Here is a 24,282-nt window from a genome sequence, read left to right as displayed (position 1 = left end):
CAGTGTCCATGGCCACCATGACAATACTTCCATATTACAGTGCCTTATTAAAGTAGTAACCTTACAACGTCCTACAGTGCTGGCCACACACTGCCCCACCGTAACAGTACCAACCACACACTGCCCCACCATAACAGTGCCAACCACACACTGCCCCACTGTAACAATGCCAGCCACTCACTGTCCCAGCATAACCGTGCCAGCCACACACTGTCACAGCATAACAGTGCCAGCCACACACTGTCACAGCATAACAGTGCCAGCCACACACTGCCCCACCGTAACAGTGCCAGCCACACACTGCCCCACTGTAACAATGCCAGCCACACACTGTCCCAGCATAACAGTGCCAGCCACACACTGCCCCACCGTAACAGTACCAACCACACACTGCCCCACCATAACAGTGCCAGCCACACACTTCCCCACTGTTACAGGTCCAGCCACACACTGCCCCACTGTAACAATGCCAGCCACTCACTGTCCCAGCATAACCGTGCCAGCCACACACCGTCACAGCATAACCGTGCCAGCCACACACTGTCACAGCATAACAGTGCCAGCCACACACTGCCCCACTGTAACAATGCCAGCCACACACTGTCCCAGCATAACAGTGCCAGCCACACACTGTCCCACCATAACAGTGCCAGCCACACACTGCCCCACTGTAACAGTGCCAGCCACACACTGCCCCACCATAACAGTGCCAGACACACACTGCCCCACCATAAGTGCCAGCCACACACTGCCCCACCATAACAGTGCCAGCAACACACTGCCCCACCGTAACAGTGCCAGCCACACACTGCCCCACCGTAACAGTGCCAGCCACACACTGCCCCACCATAACAGTGCCAGCCACACACTGCCCCACTGTAACAGTGCCAGCCAAACACTGCCCCACCATTACAATGCCAGCCACACACTGCCCCACCATAACAGTGCCAGCAACACACTGCCCCACCGTAACAGTACCAGCCACACACTGCCCCACCGTAACAGTGCCAGCCACACACTGTCCCAGCATAACAGTGCCAGCAACACACTGCCCCACCGTAACAGTGCCAGCCAAACACTGCCCCACTGTAACAGTGCCAGCCACACACTGCCCCACTGTAACAGTGCCAGCCACACACTGCCCCACTGTAACAGTGCCAGCCACACACTGCCCCACTGTAACAGTGCCAGCCACACACTGCCCCACTGTAACAGTGCCAGCCACACGCTGCCCCACTGTAACAGTGCCAGCCACACGCTGCCCCACTGTAACAGTGCCAGCCAAACACTGCCCCACCATTACAGTGCCAGCCACACACTGCCCCACCGTAACAGTGCCAGCCAAACACTGCCCCACCGTAACAGTGCCAGCCACACGCTGCCCCACTGTAACAGTGCCAGCCACACACTGCCCCACTGTAACAGTGCCAGCCACACACTGCCCCACTAACAGTGCCAGCCACACACTGCCCCACTGTAACAGTGCCAGCCACACACTGCCCCACTAACAGTGCCAGCCACACACTGCCCCACTAACAGTGCCAGCCACACACTGCCCCACTAACAGTGCCAGCCACACACTGTCCCAGCATAACCGTGCCAGCCACACACTGCCCCACTGTAACAGTGCCAGCCACACACTGCCCCACTAACAGTGCCAGCCACACACTGCCCCACTAACAGTGCCAGCCACACACTGCCCCACTAACAGTGCCAGCCACACATTGCCCCACCATAACAGTGCCAGCCACACACTGCCCCACCGTAACAGTGCCAACCACACACTGCCCCACCGTAACAGTGCCAACCACACACTGCCCCACCGTAACAGTGCCAGCCACACACTGCCCCACCGTAACAGTGCCAGCCACACACTGTCCCACCGTAACAGTGCCAGCCACACACTGTCCCACCGTAACAGTGCCAGCCACACACTGCCCCACTGTAACAGTGCCAGCCACACACTGCCCCACCGTAACAGTGCCAGCCACACACTGCCCCACCATAACAGTGCCAGCCACACACTGCCCCACTGTAACAGTGCCAGCCACACACTGTCCCACCGTAACAGTGCCACTTACATGTCTGGCTACAGAGCAATAAGCAGAGTCGATGTCTAGGAACTGCCCCTATTCTGAATCCTCAGGATGGTACATGTGCCGTTCAGAGATTTCATCTTGCCAAGTCCCCTAGTACCGCGGGGCCATCCTCTTACGTCCTCCTGTTATGGCAGTAGTATGACTCCAGCCTGCAGCCACTTCACGGCTGATTCGGTCACATCTTGGTTCCCATTTTCCACAGTTTCTCTCCTTTTTTAAGATTGACAGTTGCACTTTTGGCACAACCTGGCCCCCATGAAGCAAAGCTAAATCGTAATTACAGCAGTTACTTCTGAATGCAATACATCATTTTTTTTGGCTCCTTCCTGTTACTCGTCCCCTCCTTCCCTATTTTTAATTGCCGTACTTTCCATTCTCCGATCCCTCTCCTCCATCAGCTCCTCCACCCCACCTGCCGTGCCGGGAGGCCGCTATTAAAGGTTCTGAGCAACATCTGTTTATTTTTCCATCTCCATCCTCGTGCGCCGGACTCCCCAGCCCATCTGCTCCGTACACATTATAGGAAGGTGTAATGAGCCCTGAGCGCGAGGAGACAAGTCACCGCTATATGGTCCAGAATCGCCGCATACTATTTGTATCAGTCTCACATCCTTACATTTGGTGAATGGGAATCGGAATGATTGATGTAGCGAGGGAAATATTGGAATATGGTTTCCTCGCTGCCTTCCAGATTTTAAATTTAAGGGGAAAGAATACAATTTCCCCCTAAATTAACCAAGCAAGATTGTAAAAGTAGTCCTAATTTTTTTTTCTGTCTTTTTGCATCTTCCTCTTCTATCCATTTATGCTGGGAGATGGCGACTTTGGCTGCGACGCAGGTCATCTCACAGTTAAATGGTCTGTGTAGTAGTATTGGTTGTGCCGATTTGACTACCAGGAGCCACGGAAAACTGGGTGGTGACTCCAGCAATGTCTCCTTTGTCATGTGTCCGCGCTCCGGCAATGTCTCCTCTGTCATGTGTCCGTGCTCCGGCAATGTCTCCTCTGTCATGTGTCCGCGCTCCAGCAATGTCTCCTCTGTCATGTGTCCGCGCTCCGGCAATGTCTCCTCTGTCATGTGTCCGCGCTCCGGCAATGTCTCCTCTGTCATGTGTCTGTGCTCCGGCAATGTCTCCTCTGTCATGTGTCTGCGCTCCGGCAATGTCTCCTCTGTCATGTGTCTGTGCTCCGGCAATGTCTCCTCTGTCATGTGTCTGCGCTCCGGCAATGTCTCCTCTTTCATGTGTCCGCCCTCCGGCAATGTCTCCTCTGTCATGTGTCTGTGCTCCAGCAATGTCTCCTCTGTCATGTGTCTGTGCTCCGGCATTGTCTCCTCTGTCATGTGTCCGCGCTCCGGCAATGTCTCCTCTGTCATGTGTCCGCGCTCCGGCAATGTCTCCTCTGTCATGTGTCTGTGCTCCGGCAATGTCTCCTCTGTCATGTGTCTGCGCTCCGGCAATGTCTCCTCTGTCATGTGTCTGTGCTCCGGCATTGTCTCCTCTGTCATGTGTCCGCGCTCCGGCAATGTCTCCTCTGTCATGTGTCTGTGCTCCGGCAATGTCTCCTCTGTCATGTGTCTGTTCTTCGGCAATGTCTCCTTTGTCATGTGTCCGCCCTCCGGCAATGTCTCCTCTGTCATGTGTCCGCCCTCCGGCAATGTCTCCTCTGTCATGTGTCCGCCCTCCGGCAATGTCTCCTCTGTCATGTGTCTGCGCTCCGGCAATGTCTCCTCTGTCATGTGTCTGTGCTCCGGCATTGTCTCCTCTGTCATGTGTCCGCGCTCCGGCAATGTCTCCTCTGTCATGTGTCCGCGCTCCGGCAATGTCTCCTCTGTCATGTGTCTGTGCTCCGGCAATGTCTCCTCTGTCATGTGTCTGCGCTCCGGCAATGTCTCCTCTGTCATGTGTCCGCGCTCCGGCAATGTCTCCTCTGTCATGTGTCTGTGCTCCGGCAATGTCTCCTCTGTCATGTGTCTGTGCTCCGGCAATGTCTCCTCTGTCATGTGTCCGTGCTCCGGCAATGTCTCCTCTGTCATGTGTCTGCTCTCCGACAATGTCTCCTCTGTCATGTGTCTGCGCTCCGGCAATGTCTCCTCTGTCATGTGTCTGTGCTCCGGCATTGTCTCCTCTGTCATGTGTCCGTGCTCCGGCAATGTCTCCTCTGTCATGTGTCTGCTCTCCGGCAATGTCTCCTCTGTCATGTGTCCGCGCTCCGGCAATGTCTCCTCTATCATGTGTCTGCGTTCCGGCAATGTCTCCTCTGTCATGTGTCTGTTCTCCGGCAATGCCTCCTCTGTCATGTGTCTGTGCTCCGGCAATGTCTCCTCTGTCATGTGTCCGCGCTCCGGCAATGTCTCCTCTGTCATGTGTCTGCGCTCCGGCAATGTCTCCTCTGTCATGTGTCCGTGCTCCGGCAATGTCTCCTATGTCATGTGTCTGTGCTCCGGCAATGTCTCCTCTGTCATGTGTCTGTGCTCCGGCAATGTCTCCTCTGTCATGTGTCTGTGCTCCGGCAATGTCTCCTCTGTCATGTGTCCGCGCTCCGGCAATGTCTCCTCTGTCATGTGTCCGCGCTCCGGCAATGTCTCCTCTGTCATGTGTCTGTGCTCCGGCAATGTCTCCTCTGTCATGTGTCCGTGCTCCGGCAATGTCTCCTCTGTCATGTGTCCGTGCTCCGGCAATGTCTCCTCTGTCATGTGTCCGTGCTCCGGCAATGTCTCCTCTGTCATGTGTCTGTGCTCCGGCAATGTCTCCTCTGTCATGTGTCCGTGCTCCGGCAATGTCTCCTCTGTCATGTGTCTGCGCTCCGGCAATGTCTCCTCTGTCATGTGTCCGTGCTCCGGCAATGTCTCCTCTGTCATGTGTCCGTGCTCCGGCAATGTCTCCTCTGTCATGTGTCTGCGCTTCGGCAATGTCTCCTCTGTCATGTGTCCGCGCTCTGGCAATGTCTCCTCTGTCATGTGTCTGCTCTCCGGCAATGTCTCCTCTGTCATGTGTCTGCTCTCCGGCAATGTCTCCTCTGTCATGTGTCTGCTCTCCGGCAATGTCTCCTCTGTCATGTGTCCGCGCTCCGGCAATGTCTCCTCTGTCATGTGTCTGCTCTCCGGCAATGTCTCCTCTGTCATGTGTCTGCTCTCCGGCAATGTCTCCTCTGTCATGTGTCTGCTCTCCGGCAATGTCTCCTCTGTCATGTGTCCGCGCTCCGGCAATGTCTCCTCTGTCATGTGTCTGTGCTCCGGCAATGTCTCCTCTGTCATGTGTCCGCGCTCCGGCAATGTCTCCTCTGTCATGTGTCCGTGCTCCGGCAATGTCTCCTCTGTCATGTGTCTGTGCTCCGGCAATGTCTCCTCTGTCATGTGTCCGCGCTCCGGCAATGTCTCCTCTGTCATGTGTCCGTGCTCCGGCAATGTCTCCTCTGTCATGTGTCTGTGCTCCGGCAATGTCTCCTCTGTCATGTGTCTGTGCTCCGGCAATGTCTCCTCTGTCATGTGTCTGTGCTCCGGCAATGTCTCCTCTGTCATGTGTCTGAGCTCCGGCAATGTCTCCTCTGTCATGTGTCTGCGCTCCGGCAATGTCTCCTCTGTCATGTGTCTGCGCTCCGGCAATGTCTCCTCTGTCATGTGTCCGTGCTCCGGCAATGTCTCCTATGTCATATGTCTGTGCTCCGGCAATGTCTCCTCTGTCATGTGTCTGTGCTCCGGCAATGTCTCCTCTGTCATGTGTCTGCTCTCCGGCAATGTCTCCTCTGTCATGTGTCTGCTCTCCGACAATGTCTCCTCTGTCATGTGTCTGCGCTCCGGCAATGTCTCCTCTGTCATGTGTCCGTGCTCCGGCAATGTCTCCTCTGTCATGTGTCCGTGCTCCGGCAATGTCTCCTCTGTCATGTGTCCGTGCTCCGGCAATGTCTCCTCTGTCATGTGTCTGTGCTCCGGCAATGTCTCCTCTGTCATGTGTCTGTGCTCCGGCAATGTCTCCTCTGTCATGTGTCTGTGCTCCGGCAATGTCTCCTCTGTCATGTGTCTGAGCTCCGGCAATGTCTCCTCTGTCATGTGTCTGTGCTCCGGCAATGTCTCCTCTGTCATGTGTCTGCGCTCCGGCAATGTTTCCTCTGTCATGTGTCCGTGCTCCGGCAATGTCTCCTCTGTCATGTGTCCGTGCTCCGGCAATGTCTCCTCTGTCATGTGTCTGTGCTCCGGCAATGTCTCCTCTGTCATGTGTCCGTGCTCCGGCAATGTCTCCTCTGTTATGTGTCTGTTCTCCGGCAATGTCTCCTCTGTCATGTGTCCGTGCTCCGGCAATGTCTCCTCTGTCATGTGTCTGTGCTCCGGCAATGTCTCCTCTGTCATGTGTCCGTGCTCCGGCAATGTCTCCTCTGTCATGTGTCCGTGCTCCGGCAATGTCTCCTCTGTCATGTGTCTGTGCTCCGGCAATGTCTCCTCTGTCATGTGTCTGTGCTCCGGCAATGTCTCCTCTGTCATGTGTCCGCGCTCCGGCAATGTTTCCTCTGTCATGTGTCCGTGCTCCGGCAATGTCTCCTCTGTCATGTGTCCGTGCTCCGGCAATGTCTCCTCTGTCATGTGTCCGTGCTCCGGCAATGTCTCCTCTGTCATGTGTCTGCGCTCCGGCAATGTCTCCTCTGTCATGTGTCCGTGCTCCGGCAATGTCTCCTCTGTCATGTGTCTGTGCTCCGGCAATGTCTCCTCTGTCATGTGTCTGCTCTCCGGCAATGTCTCCTCTGTCATGTGTCTGTGCTCCGGCAATGTCTCCTCTGTCATGTGTCTGCGCTCCGACAATGTCTCCTCTGTCATGTGTCTGCGCTCCGGCAATGTCTCCTCTGTCATGTGTCCGCGCTCCGGCAATGTCTCCTCTGTCATGTGTCTGTGCTCCGGCAATGTCTCCTCTGTCATGTGTCTGCGCTCCGGCAATGTCTCCTCTGTCATGTGTCTGGGCTCCGGCAATGTCTCCTCTGTCATGTGTCTGCGCTCCGACAATGTCTCCTCTGTCATGTGTCTGCGCTCCGGCAATGTCTCCTCTGTCATGTGTCCGCGCTCCGGCAATGTCTCCTCTGTCATGTGTCTGTGCTCCGGCAATGTCTCCTCTGTCATGTGTCTGCGCTCCGGCAATGTCTCCTCTGTCATGTGTCTGTGCTCCGGCAATGTCTCCTCTGTCATGTGTCTGCGCTCCGGCAATGTCTCCTCTGTCATGTGTCTGTTCTCCGGCAATGTCTCCTCTGTCATGTGTCTGTGCTCCGGCATTGTCTCCTCTGTCATGTGTCTGTGCTCCGGCAATGTCTCCTCTGTCATGTGTCCGTGCTCCGGCAATGTCTCCTCTGTCATGTGTCCGTGCTCCGGCAATGTCTCCTCTGTTATGTGTCTGTTCTCCGGCAATGTCTCCTCTGTCATGTGTCTGCGCTCCGGCATTGTCTCCTCTGTCATGTGTCTGTGCTCCGGCATTGTCTCCTCTGTCATGTGTCCGTGCTCCGGCAATGTCTCCTCTGTCATGTGTCCGCGCTCCGGCAATGTCTCCTCTGTCATGTGTCCGTGCTCCGGCAATGTCTCCTCTGTCATGTGTCCGTGCTCCGGCAATGTCTCCTCTGTCATGTGTCCGTGCTCCGGCAATGTCTCCTCTGTCATGTGTCTGTTCTCCGGCAATGTCTCCTCTGTCATGTGTCTGTGCTCCGGCATTGTCTCCTCTGTCATGTGTCTGTGCTCCGGCAATGTCTCCTCTGTCATGTGTCCGTGCTCCGGCAATGTCTCCTCTGTCATGTGTCTGTGCTCCGGCAATGTCTCCTCTGTCATGTGTCTGTGCTCCGGCAATGTCTCCTCTGTCATGTGTCTGTGCTCCGGCAATGTCTCCTCTGTCATGTGTCTGCACTCCGGCAATGTCTCCTCTGTCATGTGTCCGTGCTCCGGCAATGTCTCCTCTGTCATGTGTCTGTGCTCCGGCAATGTCTCCTCTGTCATGTGTCTGTGCTCCGGCAATGTCTCCTCTGTCATGTGTCTGTGCTCCGGCATTGTCTCCTCTGTCATGTGTCTGTGCTCCGGCAATGTCTCTGTCATGTGTCCGTGCTCCGGCAATGTCTCCTCTGTCATGTGTCCGTGCTCCGGCAATGTCTCCTCTGTCATGTGTCCGTGGTCCGGCAATGTCTCCTCTGTCATGTGTCTGTGCTCCGGCAATGTCTCCTCTGTCATGTGTCTGTGCTCCGGCAATGTCTCCTCTGTCATGTGTCTGTGCTCCGGCAATGTCTCCTCTGTCATGTGTCCGCGCTTTGGCAATGTCTCCTCTGTCATGTGTCTGTGCTCCGGCAATGTCTCCTCTGTCATGTGTCCGTGCTCCGGCAATGTCTCCTCTGTCATGTGTCTGTGCTCCGGCATTGTCTCCTCTGTCATGTGTCTGTGCTCCGGCAATGTCTCCTCTGTCATGTGTCCGTGCTCCGGCAATGTCTCCTCTGTCATGTGTCTGTGCTCCGGCATTGTCTCCTCTGTCATGTGTCTGTGCTCCGGCATTGTCTCCTCTGTCATGTGTCTGTGCTCCGGCAATGTCTCCTCTGTCATGTGTCTGTGCTCCGGCAATGTCTCCTCTGTCATGTGTCTGTGCTCCGGCAATGTCTCCTCTGTCATGTGTCTGTGCTCCGGCAATGTCTCCTCTGTCATGTGTCTGTGCTCCGGCAATGTCTCCTCTGTCATGTGTCTGCGCTCCGGCAATGTCTCCTCTGTCATGTGTCCGTGCTCCGGCAATGTCTCCTCTGTCATGTGTCTGCGCTCCGGCAATGTCTCCTCTGTCATGTGTCTGTTCTCCGGCAGTGTCTCCTCTGTCATGTGTCTGTGCTCCGGCATTGTCTCCTCTGTCATGTGTCTGTGCTCCGGCAATGTCTCTGTCATGTGTCCGCGCTTTGGCAATGTCTCCTCTGTCATGTGTCTGTGCTCCGGCAATGTCTCCTCTGTCATGTGTCTGTGCTCCGGCAATGTCTCCTCTGTCATGTGTCTGTGCTCCGGCAATGTCTCCTCTGTCATGTGTCTGTGCTCCGGCAATGTCTCCTCTGTCATGTGTCTGTGCTCCGGCAATGTCTCCTCTGTCATGTGTCCGCGCTTTGGCAATGTCTCCTCTGTCATGTGTCCGTGCTCCGGCAATGTCTCCTCTGTCATGTGTCCGTGCTCCGGCAATGTCTCCTCTGTCATGTGTCTGTGCTCCGGCAATGTCTCCTCTGTCATGTGTCTGTGCTCCAGCAATGTCTCCTCTGTCATGTGTCCGTGCTCCGGCAATGTCTCTTCTGTCATGTGTCTGCGCTCCGGCAATGTCTCCTCTGTCATGTGTCTGCGCTCCGGCAATGTCTCCTCTGTCATGTGTCTGTGCTCCGGCAATGTCTCCTATGTCATGTGTCTGTGCTCCGGCAATGTCTCCTCTGTCATGTGTCCGTGCTCCGGCAATGTCTCCTCTGTCATGTGTCCGCGCTCCGGCAATGTCTCCTCTGTCATGTGTCCGTGCTCCGGCAATGTCTCCTCTGTCATTTGTCCGTGCTCCGGCAATGTCTCCTCTGTCATGTGTCCGCGCTCCGGCAATGTCTCCTCTGTCATGTGTCTGTGCTCCGGCAATGTCTCCTCTGTCATGTGTCTGTGCTCCGGCAATGTCTCCTCTGTCATGTGTCCGTGATCCGGCAATGTCTCCTCTGTCATGTGTCCGTGCTCCGGCAATGTCTCCTCTGTCATGTGTCTGTGCTCCGGCAATGTCTCCTCTGTCATGTGTCTGTGCTCCGGCAATGTCTCCTCTGTCATGTGTCTGTGCTCCGGCAGTGTCTCCTCTGTCATGTGTCCGTGCTCCGGCAATGTCTCCTCTGTCATGTGTCCGCGCTTTGGCAATGTCTCTTCTCAGTGATAATCTCCTGCTGATAAAACACTGATTGTATTGAATCTACAACAAACGGCTGAACAAGTGTCATGTTGGTGCAATCAGGGTCTCCGCCTCCACATTATGGTTCTCACAAACACCTTCTGTCAGATTCGCTTTAAAGGGGATATCCATGATTAATAAAAAGATGACGTCTTGATATCAGACCCAATAGAACAACCCAGGCCATGACTCGCGTGTGGTGTTGCAGCTCCGCTCCATTCTCTTCAGTTGGGGTTGAGTTGCAGTGCCACACACGAGCCATGGTGAGGGGGGCAGTATTTCTTAGGTACTGGACAGCCCCCTTAAATGTGATTTTTCTCACTAATGGATGCAGCTCTGGTGTGGGGTCGCATTTGCTGCTTTTGGGGGGCTTTTTAGCGCACTGACGCCCCATTTAAATAAATGCAGCTATGAAGGGAAAATTAAAAGTAGATGTGGCACAGAGCTGCCTTTCCTTATATCCAGAGTTGTGAGGCCCAGGGACGTGGGACGCTCGGATTTTCTTTCATGCTTTTACTTGTTGTGTTTTCAACAAGGCAGAGTAAGGGTTAAGGACGGTGGCGTATTTAGCCATAGCAACGCGGTGTAATGGGTATATTTAGCAGCCGCAGGAGGGTGCACGGCAGGCCGGCAGGTATAAGGTCCACCACACGGGCCCAGCTAGTGTGTTACCATAGATACACATTGCTTCGCTGGAGAGCATTATGGTCAGCACCAGGGAAACTGCAGCGTCTGACACTACTGAGCCTTTGTGCTTAGTTTCTGAACTGGAAATAAGCCGCCCCCTCCACAACCACCACAACACCAAAATAACAAGCTGCCTATGCCGGAGCGCTCTGCACAACGCCGGCGGAACCGGTCCACATGGAGCCGGGATGTGCTGAGAGCAAGCTCCATGCCCAGTCATGTCCTGAGTGAGGTATAAGCCTGACGCTGTAGGCAGCTGGGAGGTACAGGACACTGGTCTGACATCTAGACATGTCATCACCAAGTTACATCACTATGCAAATGTATTACATTACTGATCCTGTATTATACTCCAGAGCTGCACTCACTATTCTGCTGGTGCAGTCACTCTGTACATACATTACATTACTGATCCTGAGTTCCATCCTGTATTATACTCCAGAGCTGCACTCGCTATTCTGCTGGTGCAGTCACTGTGTACATACATTACATTACTGATCCTGAGTTACATCCTATATTATACCCCAGACCTGCGCTCACTATTCTGCTGGTGCAGTCACTGTGTACATACATTACATTACTGATCCTGAGTTACATCCTATATTATACCCCAGACCTGCACTCGCTATTCTGCTGGTGCAGTCACTGTGTACATACATTACATTACTGATCCTGAGTTACATCCTATATTATACCCCAGACCTGCACTCGCTATTCTGCTGGTGCAGTCACTGTGTACATACATTACATTACTGATCCTGAGTTACATCCTGTATTATACCCCAGAGCTACGCTCACTATTCTGCTGGTGCAGTCACTGTGTACATACATTACATTACTGTCCCTGAGTTGCCTCCTATATTATACTCCAGAGCTGCACTCACTATTCTGCTGGTGCAGTCATTGTGTACATACATTACATTACTGACCCTGAGTTGCCTCCTGTATTATACTCCAGAGCTGCACTCACTATTCTGCTGGTGCAGTCACTGTGTGCATACATTACATTACTGATCCTAAGTTACATCCTGTATTATACCCCAGAGCTGCACTCACTATTCTGCTGGTGCAGTCACTGTGTACATACATTACATTACTGATCCTGAGTTACATCCTGTATTATACTCCAGAGCTGCTCTCACTATTCTGCTAGTGCAGTCACTGTGTACATATACAGTGGGTATGGAAAGTATTCTGACCCCTTAAATTTTTCACTATGTTTTATTGCAGCCATTTGGTAAATTCAAAAAAGTTATTTTTTTTTCTCATTAATGTACACTCTGAACCCCATCTTGACTGAAAAAAACCCAGAAATGTAGAAATGTTTGGAAATTTAATAAATAAGGACATCTAAAATATCACATGGTCACAAGTATTTAGGCCCTTTGCTCAGACACTCTTATTTAAGTCACATGCTGTCCATTTCCTTGTGATCCTCCTTGAGATGGTTCTACTCCTTCATTGAAGTCCAGCTGTGTTTAACTAAACTGATGGGACTGGCCAAGGAGCTCAGAGACAGAATTTTGGCAGGGCACAGATCTGGCAAAGGTTGCAACAGAATTTCTGCAGTACTTAAGGTTCCTAAGAGCACAGTGGCCTCCATAATCCTCAAATGGACGAAGATTGAGACCACCAGGAGTCTTCGTAGACCTGGCCGTCCAGCCAAACTGAGCAATCGTGGGACAAGAACCTTGGTGAGAGAGGTAAAGAAGAACCCCAAGATCACTGTGGCTGAGCTCCAGAGATGCAGTAGGAAGATGGGAGAAAGTTCCACAAAGTCAACTATCAATGCAGCCTCCACCAGTCGGGCCTTTATGGCAAGAGTGGCCCAATGGAAGCCTCTCCTCAGTGCAAGGCATATGAAAGCCCGCGTAGAGTTTGCTAAGAAACACATGAAGAACTCCCAGACTATGATAAATAAGATTCTCTGGTCTGATGAGATGAAGATAGACCTTTTTGGTGACAATTCTAAGCGTTATGTGTGGAGAAAACCAGGCACTGCTCATCACCTGCCCAATACAATCCCAACAGTGAAACATGGTGGAGGCGGCATCATGCTATGGGGGTGTTTTTCAGCTGTAGGGACAGGACGACTGGTTGCCATTGAAGGAAACATGAATGCGGCCCAGTACAGAGATATTCTAGATGAAAACCTCTTCCAGAGTTCTCTGGACCTCAGACTTGGCCGAAGGTTCACCTTCCTACAAGACAATGACCCTAAGCACACAGCTAAATTAACAAAGGAGTAGCTTCAGAACAACTTTGTGACCATTCTTGACCGGCCCAGCCAGAGCCCTGACCTAAACCCAACTGAGCATCTCTGGAGAGACCTGGAAATGGCGTCCACCAACGTTCACCATCCTGTTGTGAATTCTGTTGGCAAGCTCCCTCCTGTGGTCATGAATGGTACTTCGGCTGGTTCTGTCCATGGGCTTCCTCTGGTGGTTGTGAGTGGAGCTGCGGCTTCTGAGTTTCCTTCCACAGGTGACGAGGTTAATTCGTTAGCTGGCTGCTCTATTTAACTCCACTTAGATCTTTGCTCCATGCCACCTGTCAATGTTCCAGTATTGGTCTAGTTCTCTCCTGGATCGTTCTTGTGACCTGTCTTCCCAGCAGAAGCTAAGTTCCTGCTTGTTTTTCTCTCGTTTGCTATTTTTCTGTCCAGCTTGCTATTTTGATTTTTGGTCTTGCTTGCTGGAAGCTCTGGGACGCAGAGGGAGCGCCTCCACACCGTGAGTCGGTGCGGAGGGTCTTTTTGCGCCCTCTGCGTGGTCTTTTTGTAGTTTTTGTGCTGACCACAAAGTTACCTTTCCTATCCTCTGTCTGTTCAGTAAGTCGGGCCTCACTTTGCTAAATCTATTTCATCTCTGTGTTTGTGATTTTCATCTTTACTCACAGTCATTATATGTGGGGGGCTGCCTTTTCCTTTGGGGAATTTCTCTGAGGCAAGGTAGGCTTTATTTTTCTTTCTCTAGGGCTAGCTAGTTTCTTAGGCTGTGTCGAGTTGCATAGGGAGCGTTAGGAGCAATCCACTGCTATTTCTAGTGTGTGTGATAGGATTAGTGATTGCGGTCAGCAGAGTTCTCACGTCTCAGAGCTCGTCCTATATTATTAGTAACTATCAGGTCATTCCGTGTGCTCTTAACCACCAGGTCCATTATTGTCCTTACCACCAGGTCATAACACCATCCAACCTGACGGATCTGGAGAGGATCTGCAAGGAAGAATGGCCGAGGATCCCCAAATCCAGGGGTGAAAAACTTGTTACATCATTCCCAAGAAGACTCATGGCTGTTCTGGCTCAAAAGGGGCTTCTACTCAATACTGAGAAAAGGGTCTGAGATTTCAGTTTTTCTTGTTTAAATAAATTAGCAAAAATTTCTGCATTTCTGTTTTTTTTCAATCAAGGTGGGGTGCAGAGTGTACCTTAATGAGAAAAAATGAACTTTTTTGAATTTTCCAAATGTCTGCAATAAAACAGAGTGAAAAATTTAAAGGGGTCTGAATACTTTCCGTACCCACTGTTCATTACATTGCTGATCCTGTACTGATCCTGAGTTACATCCTCTATTATATATTGCTCAAAAAATAAAGGGAACACTTAAATAACAGAATATAACTCCAAGTAAATGAAACTTCTCTGAAATCAAACTGTCCACTGAGGAAGCGACACTGATTGACAATCAATTTCACATGCTGATGTGCAAATGGAATAGACAACAGATGGAAATTATCATCAATTATCAAGACACCCTCAATAAAGGAGTGGTTCTGCAGGTGGGGACCACAGACCACATCTCAGTACCAATGCTTTCTGGCTGATGTTTTGGTCACTTTTGAATGTTGGTTGTGCCTTCACACTCGTGGTAGCATTAGATGGACTCTACAACCCACACAAGTGGCTCAGGTAGTGCAGCTCATTCAGGGTGGCACATCAATGCGAGCTTTGGCAAGGTATTTTTTTCTGTGTCTGTCAGCGTAGTGTCCAGAGGTTGGAGGTGCTACCAGGAGTCAGGCCAGTACACAGGGAGACGTGGTGGGGGCCATAGGAGGGCAACAACCCAGCAGCAGGACCACTACCTCAACCTTTGTGCAAGGAGGAACAGGAGGAGTGCTGCCAGAGCCCTGCAAAATGACCTCCAGCAGGCCACAAATGTGCATGTGTCTGCACAAACTGTTAGAAACCGACTTCATGAGGATGGTCTGATGGCGCGACATCCACAGATGGGGGTTGTGCTCACAGCCTAACACTGTGCAGAACGCTTGGCATTTGTCACAGAACACCAGGATTGGCAAATTCGCCACTGGCGCCCTGTGCTCTTCACAGATGAAAGCAGGTTCACACTGAGCACATGTGACAGACGTGGAGAGCGATCTGCTGCCTGCAACATCCTTTAGTATGACTATTTGGCAGTGGGTCAGTAATGGTGTGGGGTGGCATTTCTTTGGAGGGCCGCACAGTCCTCCATGTGCTCGCCAGGGGTAGCCTGACTGCCATTAGGTACCAAGATGAGATCCTCAGACCCCTTGTGAGAGTATTTGCTGGTACATTTGGCCCTGGGTTCCTCCTAATGCAGGACAATGCCAGACCTCATGTGGCTGGAGTGTGTCAGCAGTTCCTGCAAGATGAAGGCATTGAAGCTATAGACTGGCCCGCCCGTTCCCCAGACCTAAATCTGATTGACCACATCTGGGACATCATGTCTCGCTCCATCCACCAACGTCACGTTGCACCACAGACTGTCCAGGAGGTGGCGGATGCTTTAGTCCAGGTCTGGGAGGAGATCCCTCAGGAGACCATCCACCGCCTCATCAGGACCATGCCCAGGCATTGTATGGAGGTCATACAGGCACGTGGAGGCCACACACTACTGAGCATCATTTCCTTGTCACGAGCCATTTCCACTGAAGTTGGATCTGCCTGTAATTTGATTTTCCACTTTGATTTTGAGTATCATTCCAATTCCACACCTCCGTGGGATATTCATTTTGATTTACAGTGACAATTATGTTTTATTATTATGAACACATTCCACTATGCAATGAATAACAATTTGCAGCTGGAATATTTCATTCAGAGATATCTAGGATGTGGTATTTTCGTGTTCCCTTTATTTTTTTGAGCAGTTTACTTCAGAGCTGCACTTCTCAAAAGTAGTTTTGATCTTTCTTCAATGGAGATGGTTTGTCAGAGTTCAGACCAGAACCAATCACGCTTTTTTTTTATACATTTTCTTTTTGTCATAAATACAGTGATATCACTCATTCTTGATGCTTTTTACTCCTATGGAGTCAGATATGTTTAGTCTTTTGGAATAAATGTTTTTCTTTTTAGATTTTCATATTATTTCTATTAAACCTTAACTTCTTTTCACCCGTCCTTGAAGCGAGATGGAGAGGCGAGCGTGGAGGGGGTGTTGAATCAGCTCGTCCTGGAACACTTGCAGCTGGCTCCTCTACAGTGGGGTGAGTGACATTTGCATGGCTCTATTTACATTCATGAATGTTATAAAGCACATGAAATAATCTGAGCCTGGATTATATAATGCGGTAAGCCTAACCTATAGTTTAAGTTTTGCGTTTTGAATGAGCTTTGTTTCTAGGATCTTTTCAATCGACACAAACTCCTCAATGGAAAGCAAACAACCTTCACCCATGTGTGCTGAAGGAGTTTAGTTCGTAAATCTGTTTTTCTGTGTTGTTTTCTTAGTTTAAATTTTAACTGGATTAATGTGGCGGGCTTTCTTAATGTAAATGTACTTTCTGTGAATGACATGCAATATTCTAGATCACCTGTAGTTTTCTATGAGTCACTGAAGTGTTGTTGTCGCCCTCGGCACATTGCCTGTTGTGAGAGATCCAGTTCGGCCATTATGATACAATATTAATATGTTATGCTAATCTTTATCTCCCTGGGTGGAAGGCGAGGCCAAGTAGATAATTTGATGAGTCTTTGGGACTCTCAGATCATTGACTCGAAATTGCGATTTGAATCACTGTTGATAGAATCGAGCAAAATAATGTACAGGACAGTGGCCCAGCGACCTCGTCAGCAGATTGTGATGGCTGGACATGAGCCCTGTAAGACTCCTCCTCCGGGGTTGACAGTGCGACATCATGCGGGAAGACTGCTTCCATAGTAAGGGAAGAATAGAGTCCGGCTCACCCACATGCACTGTTAGAAGATCTGGAAGGTAGAATCTGCCACTGCTTCCATAGTCAGGGAAGAATAGAGTCCGGCTCACCCACATGCACTGTTAGAAGATCTGGAAGGTAGAATCTGCCACTGCTTCCATAGTCAGGGAAGAATAGAGTCCGGCTCACCCACATGCACTGCTAGAAGATCTGGAAGGTAGAATCTGCCACTGCTTCCATAGTCAGGGAAGAATAGAGTCCTGCTCACCCACATGCGATGTTAGAAGATCTGGAGCAGAGGATCTTCCACTGCTTCCATAGTCAGGGAAGAATAGAGTCCGGCTCACCCACATGCACTGTTAGAAGTTCTGGAGGGGAGGATCTGCCACTGCTTCCATAGTCAAAGATGAATAGAGTCCGGCTCACCCACATGCACTGTTAGAAGATCCGGAACAGAGGATCTGCCACTGCTTCCATAGTCAGGGAAGAATAGAGTCTGGCTCACCCACGTGCGATGTTAGAAGATCTGGAGCGGAGGAGCTGCCACTGCTTCCATAGTCAGGGAAGATTAGAGTACAGCTCACCCACATGCACTGTTAGAAGATCCGGAACGGAGGATCTGCCACTGCTTCTATAGTCAGGGAAGAATAGAGTCCGGCTCACCCACATGCACTGTTAGAAGTTCTGGAGCGGAGGAACTGCCACTGCTTCCATAGTCAGGGAAGAAGAGTCCGGCTCACCCACATGCACTGTTAGAAGATCGGGAGCAGAGGATCTGCCACTGCTTCCATAGTCAGGGAAGAATAGAGTCCGGTTCACCCACATGCACTGTTAAAAGATCGGGAGCAGAGGATCTGCCACTGCTTCCATAGTCAGGGAAGAATAGAGTCCGGCTCACCCACATGCACTGTTAGAAGATCTGGAGTGGAGGATCTGCCACTGCTTCCATAGTCAGGGAAGAATAGAGTCCGGCTCACCCACATGCACTGTTAGAAGATCGGGAGCGGAGGATCTGCCACTGCTTCCATAGTCAGGGAAGAATAGAGTCTGGCTCACCCACATGCGATGTTAGAAGATCTGGAGCGGAGGAGCTGCCACTGCTTCCATAGTCAGGGATGAATAGAGTACAGCTCACCCACATGCACTGTTAGAAGATCCGGAACGGAGGATCTGCCACTGCTTCTATAGTCAGGGAAGAATAGAGTCCGGCTCACCCACATGCACTGTTAGAAGATCGGGAGCGGAGGATCTGCCACTGCTTCCATAGTCAGGGAAGAATAGAGTCCGGCTCACCCACATGCACTGTTAGAAGATCGGGAGCAGAGGATCTGCCACTGCTTCCATAGTCAGGGAAGAATAGAGTCCGGCTCACCCACATGCACTGTTATAAGATCTGGAGTGGAGGATCTGCCACTGCTTCCATAGTCAGGGAAGAATAGAGTCCGGCTCACCCACATGCACTGTTAGAAGATCGGGAGCGGAGGATCTGCCACTGCTTCCATAGTCAGGGAAGAATAGAGTCCGGCTCACCCACATGCACTGTTATAAGATCTGGAGCGGAGGATCTGCCACTGCTTCCATAGTCAGGGAAGAATAGAGTCCGGCTCACCCACATGCACTGTTAGAAGATCTGGAGTGGAGGATCTGCCACTAGTTCCATAGTCAGGGAAGAATAGAGTCCGGCTCACCCACATGCACTGTTATAAGATCTGGAGTGGAGGATCTGCCACTAGTTCCACAGTCAGGGAAGAATAGAGTCCGGCTCACCCACATGCACTGTTAGAAGATCTGGAGCGGATAATCTGCCACTGCTTCCATAGTCTTTTTCTTTTTCGGTTTCTTAATTGATTGATTTTTGTTTTTCTATTTCTGGCAATCACTTACACCTCAATCTCGAAATCCACTGCTGGTGAAAAGAGTCCATTATTATTATTGCTGAACTTTCAGTACAACTGGCATAGTCCAGAAGTGATGCACATTACATGGAGCAATTCGTCTCGTTCCTCACCCTCACTTTGGACAGGAAAAGTCACACTTTTAACATTCTGCTCACAAGCATACCCTGGCCCCCGGCCTCATCCACAATGGAGCTTCAGAGCCCATTAGTATTAGAAGTAGTGTCTGGGATTCTCACTGCCGAGTTCAAGTCATAATGTATGGCTTTGATGTTTGCTGCTTGGTATGTGTCCATACCAGGACTATGGGTGGTGGGGACAGGAGAGGTTCATATTCATCAGCCATTACTTTCATTATGAACAGGTGATCACATCCTTACGCCAGCCTTGTATGTTTCCACTGTGGATCTAAAAGATCCAGCAGTCCACTGACTCATAAAGTGGTTTTCATTAGATCATCCACAATGCTCCGTTGACTGGAAGACCAGTTATAAAGTTCACAATACTTGGTTGACCCCATGACAGTTTGCATTACCTTGTGCCACAATAGAGTTGACCGGAATTTGCTACAAACAGAATTCCCATTCTTATAAACTTGAAGATTGTTTTCAAATACTTGATTTTGGAATCAGATCCCATCCCCTTTGCATATACCACACTAATCTTCTGAATTATAATCTCTATCTAAGGTAAAATAAGATTTACAGGTCTCAGATGATTGTGGCACAACTCAAATTCCTTTGGCAATGTTCAAAAAATTTTTAACCACGAAGCTAGAAAAATTTTAAAAAAATCTGTCCAGGTTTTGGCATTGCCGAAAACATACAAACTCGGAGACTTATGTTGTGGGGTCATGTTTACCATAGAATGAGCTGTTTAAGAATTAAACCAAAAAAATACTGGTGGAATTCTCTTTTTTGTTTTCCATTTCAATCCACATGGTTTTTTTTTGTGAGTTGCGCAATTTTTCCAGAGGAGCATTGCAAGGCTTTAAAGTCTCCTCACCTTCTTTTGTCAGTCCTGACATGTGAGTGTCCGCATGGAGAAACGTTATCCCTTGTATCCCTTTGTGATTCATATCATTCAAAACCAGTTCCTCCCCGTAAACCCCTTAAGATTCTTGGAAGGAAGGTAGCAAAAAAGTAAAACGAAATATTGAAAAATCGGGAAGGGGTTAATAGGCTGGAATCCGGGTGGATACATTTAATAAAATGTATCAGTTCAGGTATTAATTGAACTAACTGATGGCATTATTAAAGTTTTACTTTGTAAGTGGATGAAGGGGCTTTTTCGTTAGTTATACACGGCAAAACAGGTAGAAGCAGCGGCATATGTTGGTGATACTCACACCACAAATAGCTGAAGTAGGTAATTAGAGGCGGACATGCCAGCTGCGAGCAATTTGTGCAGAGCGGAGGAATCTGCTATATGGTCACAGAATCCTCGTTACCACCTATTATTCATGTGACCTTTATGGAAATGTTAGTGCGCGTTTGGTATGGAACATGGCATGTCACACAATGCCTCTTATACCTGTATAATTGGCTCCACGTCACCTCCTGCTTCGTCCTACTGGAGGACAAGGATTAGTAGGGAACGGAAAGACTTATTGCGCAAAGGCAGATGAACCGACCACAAATTCTACTTTTCTTTGCAGTTTGTGCCAGGGCCAAACTTGAAGACATTGCTTCTATCGCAACCTATGGTCTTAAAGAGAACGTGTAAGGAGGATCTTACTGCAGAAACTAGCAGTACGGTTGTATAGGTTATAGCATAACAATTAAAATGACACCTGTCTTGTAGTAATCCGATGTGCCAGTGCCGAGATATCAAGCTTAGAGGATGTATGCAGATTGTATCTGCACGCCCCTAATGCACTTCCTGGTAATTTGCATGTAGCTTCAAAGCCTGATTTCTCAGCAATACTACATCGGATTACTACAAGGCAGGTATCATTTTTATCGTAGCAGTAGAACCTATGCAGCCATACCGATAGTTTTAGTAGTAAAATTGTAATGAATGATTCCCTCTAAGATGGCTGTGCATGTCTGTACTGTAAAGATGCACTGTCGGCCTTTTGTTGTTTCTTGCATGTCTTCCCTTAATGAAATAGGTGAGCTTGATATTCTAACCGATGCCATTTCTGCCCCTTTACCTCCCGTCATAAGTTCTTGGAGCAAAGTTCATTCTATTCTCAGCGTGGAGGAATGAGGCTACCCCTGTTTTTAGCTGATCTGGCCTGATCCGCCACATGTCCTAGAATCCTCCGCTAACCACATCCTAATTATTGCCTTGATGATTATATCCTTGCAAAGCATTAGCAGCGGTTTGTAATCCTGAACTCCATTATGAAGCGATTATGAATAATTAACCATACAGTAAAGAAACGCTTGATGTGGAAACCGCCAAGTGCGCCGCCGCTGTATCCAAAGGAAAAGTGTATTTTTAATGTGCAAGTGTTCATGAAAAGCGTACAAGCTCCAGAACATCCAAACTTGCTACACAGTGCAGTCCTCCACTCAAGGATAGCTACATGCATGTGTTGTGGCTGTCAATTAGGCGTAAGACATGCAGCCGCGGGGACTTGAACATAGTATTTTGAGCACTCTGAAGACCATCGGTTAGCACCTGAGCATGCGCTCATCACTAGTCATAAGCACTCCCCTCCCCATGGGCAAGTAAATAGCACCAGACAATCCCTTTCAATTATCTGCTACATCAGATCACTTTGGTCGTGCTTGGCCTCGGACACCACTGATTTCTATATGTGCAGAGATTTCCTTCCAAATTCTCTTACTCTGCACAGTAAGAAGAGGATCTTCCAGATTAATGGTGTCTTATCAGTGGTTGTTGCTACGGGAGGCCCAAAAAGTTATTAGGTTTAGGGGGCAATCTTTTTCCCACAGGACCCTGTAGGTTTGTATTTCTTTAACCTTTAACAATAAAAACCTTTAATTTATAAACAGGATTTTTTGGCTACTTGTGTAATCCTTGTCTAATATTTACATTTGCTTGGTGATCGGAAACATTTAAGTCCGACAAACACTAAATAGGAAATCAGGAAGGGAGCAAACACTTTTTCCACACTGAGAACAAGGATGAACTCTCATCGCCATACAATAAGAGAAAAAAAAGAATGGATCTACCTGTGGCAATACATTTTTGTCTCCCTGATCATAGCATTATGGACATGAAATTACTTGTATTAATAGGCAATTTCAAATCTCAGAGAGACAGAAGAGTCTGGGAATATAAGCCGATGAGGACCTTTGACAGTCTCAGTGCAGGAGTGAATGTGTTGCATGGATTTGTCTTTTTACATCCACTAAGGAATTTGCTCCTCAGACCATGTGGGGTCACCATGACATAGAACCAGACCCCAATCAGAGAACAATAAAACATTCACATTGGTGGTTCTGCTTCACGTCAGCTGTCTAATATATGGCATTTTTCTGTGCTGTGTTGTGCATAAATGTGTTTTTTTCAGAATTTATATTAGACTATGCCTGATGAAGAGACCTGTGTAGTCTTGAAAGCTTGCAATTTGTTACCATCTATTCAGTTAGACATTAAAAGGTATCAACCACCGAGGACTCTCCATTCTAAATATTTTTCTTTACACAACTGTATATTTATATATCTCTGCAAATGTGTTCTTCCGTATTTTTGTCAACAAAACCTCTAGTTTCCTTTCAGAAACAGCATTTTCTACGGAATGATAAAATTCTCCCATAAAGGTGGTCCATTGATAACAATCAAGAATTATTTTGCGCTTCCAAAAAAAGTAATTTTCCTAACAAATTCGTTTAAGACCATGTTACAAAAGTGAGTGCACCCCAATGAAAGAATGAAAGTCTTAAGAGCGAAGCTAAAGTTTAGACTACAAAATTCTAACTACCGTAACTAGAATTTAACGACCGGTAAGTCTAATAATTTATTACGCAGGTGTCCAGCAGATGGGATGAAGGGGGGGGGGGACTATAAAAGCTATGTAACAAAGAAAACCCCTTCTCATGCTGTCAGTAATGGCACCACATGGAAGAAAAATGTCACAAGACCTGAGAAATGAAATACATTTTTTTACAGAAGAAAGATAAAGGCTGCAAGAAGCTTTCCATATCGGTTAGATACTGGAGCAAATGTGATACAAAAAAAATTAACAAAGCTGGAACTGGAGCATCTCACAGAGACGCCCAGGCGAGCATGGAAGTTACCACCTAAACTGGAGCTTCTTCTGATGAGTAGGGTTGAAGAAAATCCACGTGCAAGTTACCTGCAATTAGCTAAAGAAATAAAAGGCCAAAACGGCATGAGTATTTCCCATGACACAATCCGGCGTACACTGCAGAGGAACCACATTCGTGAACGTTATTCACGCTGCCCTTAAATATGGAGGTCATAGAAAATACTAGTTGTAGTAGTTTTTGATGTGGGGTGTACTCATTTTTGTATCAGCTAATTTGAGTAAACCTGAATAGTTAACATTTTCTGCAAGGCTCTCCTCACCACTTTCCAGATAGAAAAATCATCATCATCTGACCTTGAAGTTGGAGTGACCGCAGTGCCACGAACTGCCTCTATAAGCAAATCAATCTGCTGCTGGTGCTGCTGCTGGAGCTGTTGCATAAGCAGGTTACTTGTCTCCTGTTGTGCCAGCTGTAGCTGTTGGGCTTGCACCAGGTGTTTAATCAGTCCTACATGCGGTCTGACATTGCTCCCCGGCCTATAGCCGCCTTTACCCAAACATGCAGTACTTCTGTAGCAGTTACACGTGTTTCCTGGTAACCTCGCCCGCATTCTGCACCAAATGTGGTAGGTTGACTCAATTGGCTTCTCAAGAGGTAGACACAGGAACGCTTTCAATTTAAAGTGCGGATGGTTTATTGCAATCCTCATAAACCACGTCGCCAGAAAACGTAAATACAGCCTTTATCTGGCAAAAGGTAAAATAAAAAGGAACAAGTCCATATAATAGTGCTGATTAGCTCTCCTGGCTTAGAATCCAGCTTCTTAGTCCTTTTAGCAAAGGCACTCAATCCAGGAGATCTGCACACCTCCATACACACAGGTCCCCTGTGAGACAACAGGTTTTAATTTTCCCAAGTGAAGCACAACTAGTGGATGAGATGTGGTGAGCAGCCATCTCTGCCAACTCTTCATCTGCTCACAATCAATCTGTCATGGCCGATTCAGGCTAAGTTCACATTTGCATTCGGGGGCTTTACGGAGGGCTGCATATGTCCTCCGTTAATCCCAGCCTACTTCCGCATACTTCTGCATGCGTCCTGCGTACCTATCTTTAACAATGGGTACGCAGGACATGCGGATGTATGTGGATGTATGCGCATGCGTTGTTTTGACGCGCCCTTCGACCGCACGGGAACGCAACAAGTTGTGTTTTCTGCGGACGGCGCTTGCATCTAAACAACGCATGCGCATACATCCACATACATCCGCATGTCCTGCGTATCCAATGTTAAAGATGAGTACGCAGGACGCATGCAGAAGTTTGCGAAAAAAGGTGGGTCTTAACGGAGGACGTACGCAGCCCTCCACAAAGCCACCGAACGCAAATGTGAG

At 49.2% G+C, this 24,282-nt stretch overlaps 1 protein-coding gene across 1 annotated transcript in view; it reads left to right on the top strand.

The window, feature by feature from the left end:
• Window positions 1-24,282, top strand: part of TRAPPC9 (trafficking protein particle complex subunit 9) — a 645,843-nt gene that overhangs the window by 378,321 nt on the left and 243,240 nt on the right. Inside the window, exon 21 of the mRNA XM_069731953.1 lies at window positions 16,048-16,138. Within this exon, the coding sequence (XP_069588054.1) occupies window positions 16,048-16,138 (91 nt within the window). The remainder of the gene's footprint in view (window positions 1-16,047; window positions 16,139-24,282) is intronic.

The sequence above is a fragment of the Ranitomeya imitator genome, chromosome 6 (genome assembly GCF_032444005.1).
Source record: "Ranitomeya imitator isolate aRanImi1 chromosome 6, aRanImi1.pri, whole genome shotgun sequence".
Taxonomy (NCBI): Eukaryota; Metazoa; Chordata; class Amphibia; order Anura; family Dendrobatidae; genus Ranitomeya; species Ranitomeya imitator.
This window is presented reverse-complemented; position numbering and strand designations above follow the sequence as displayed.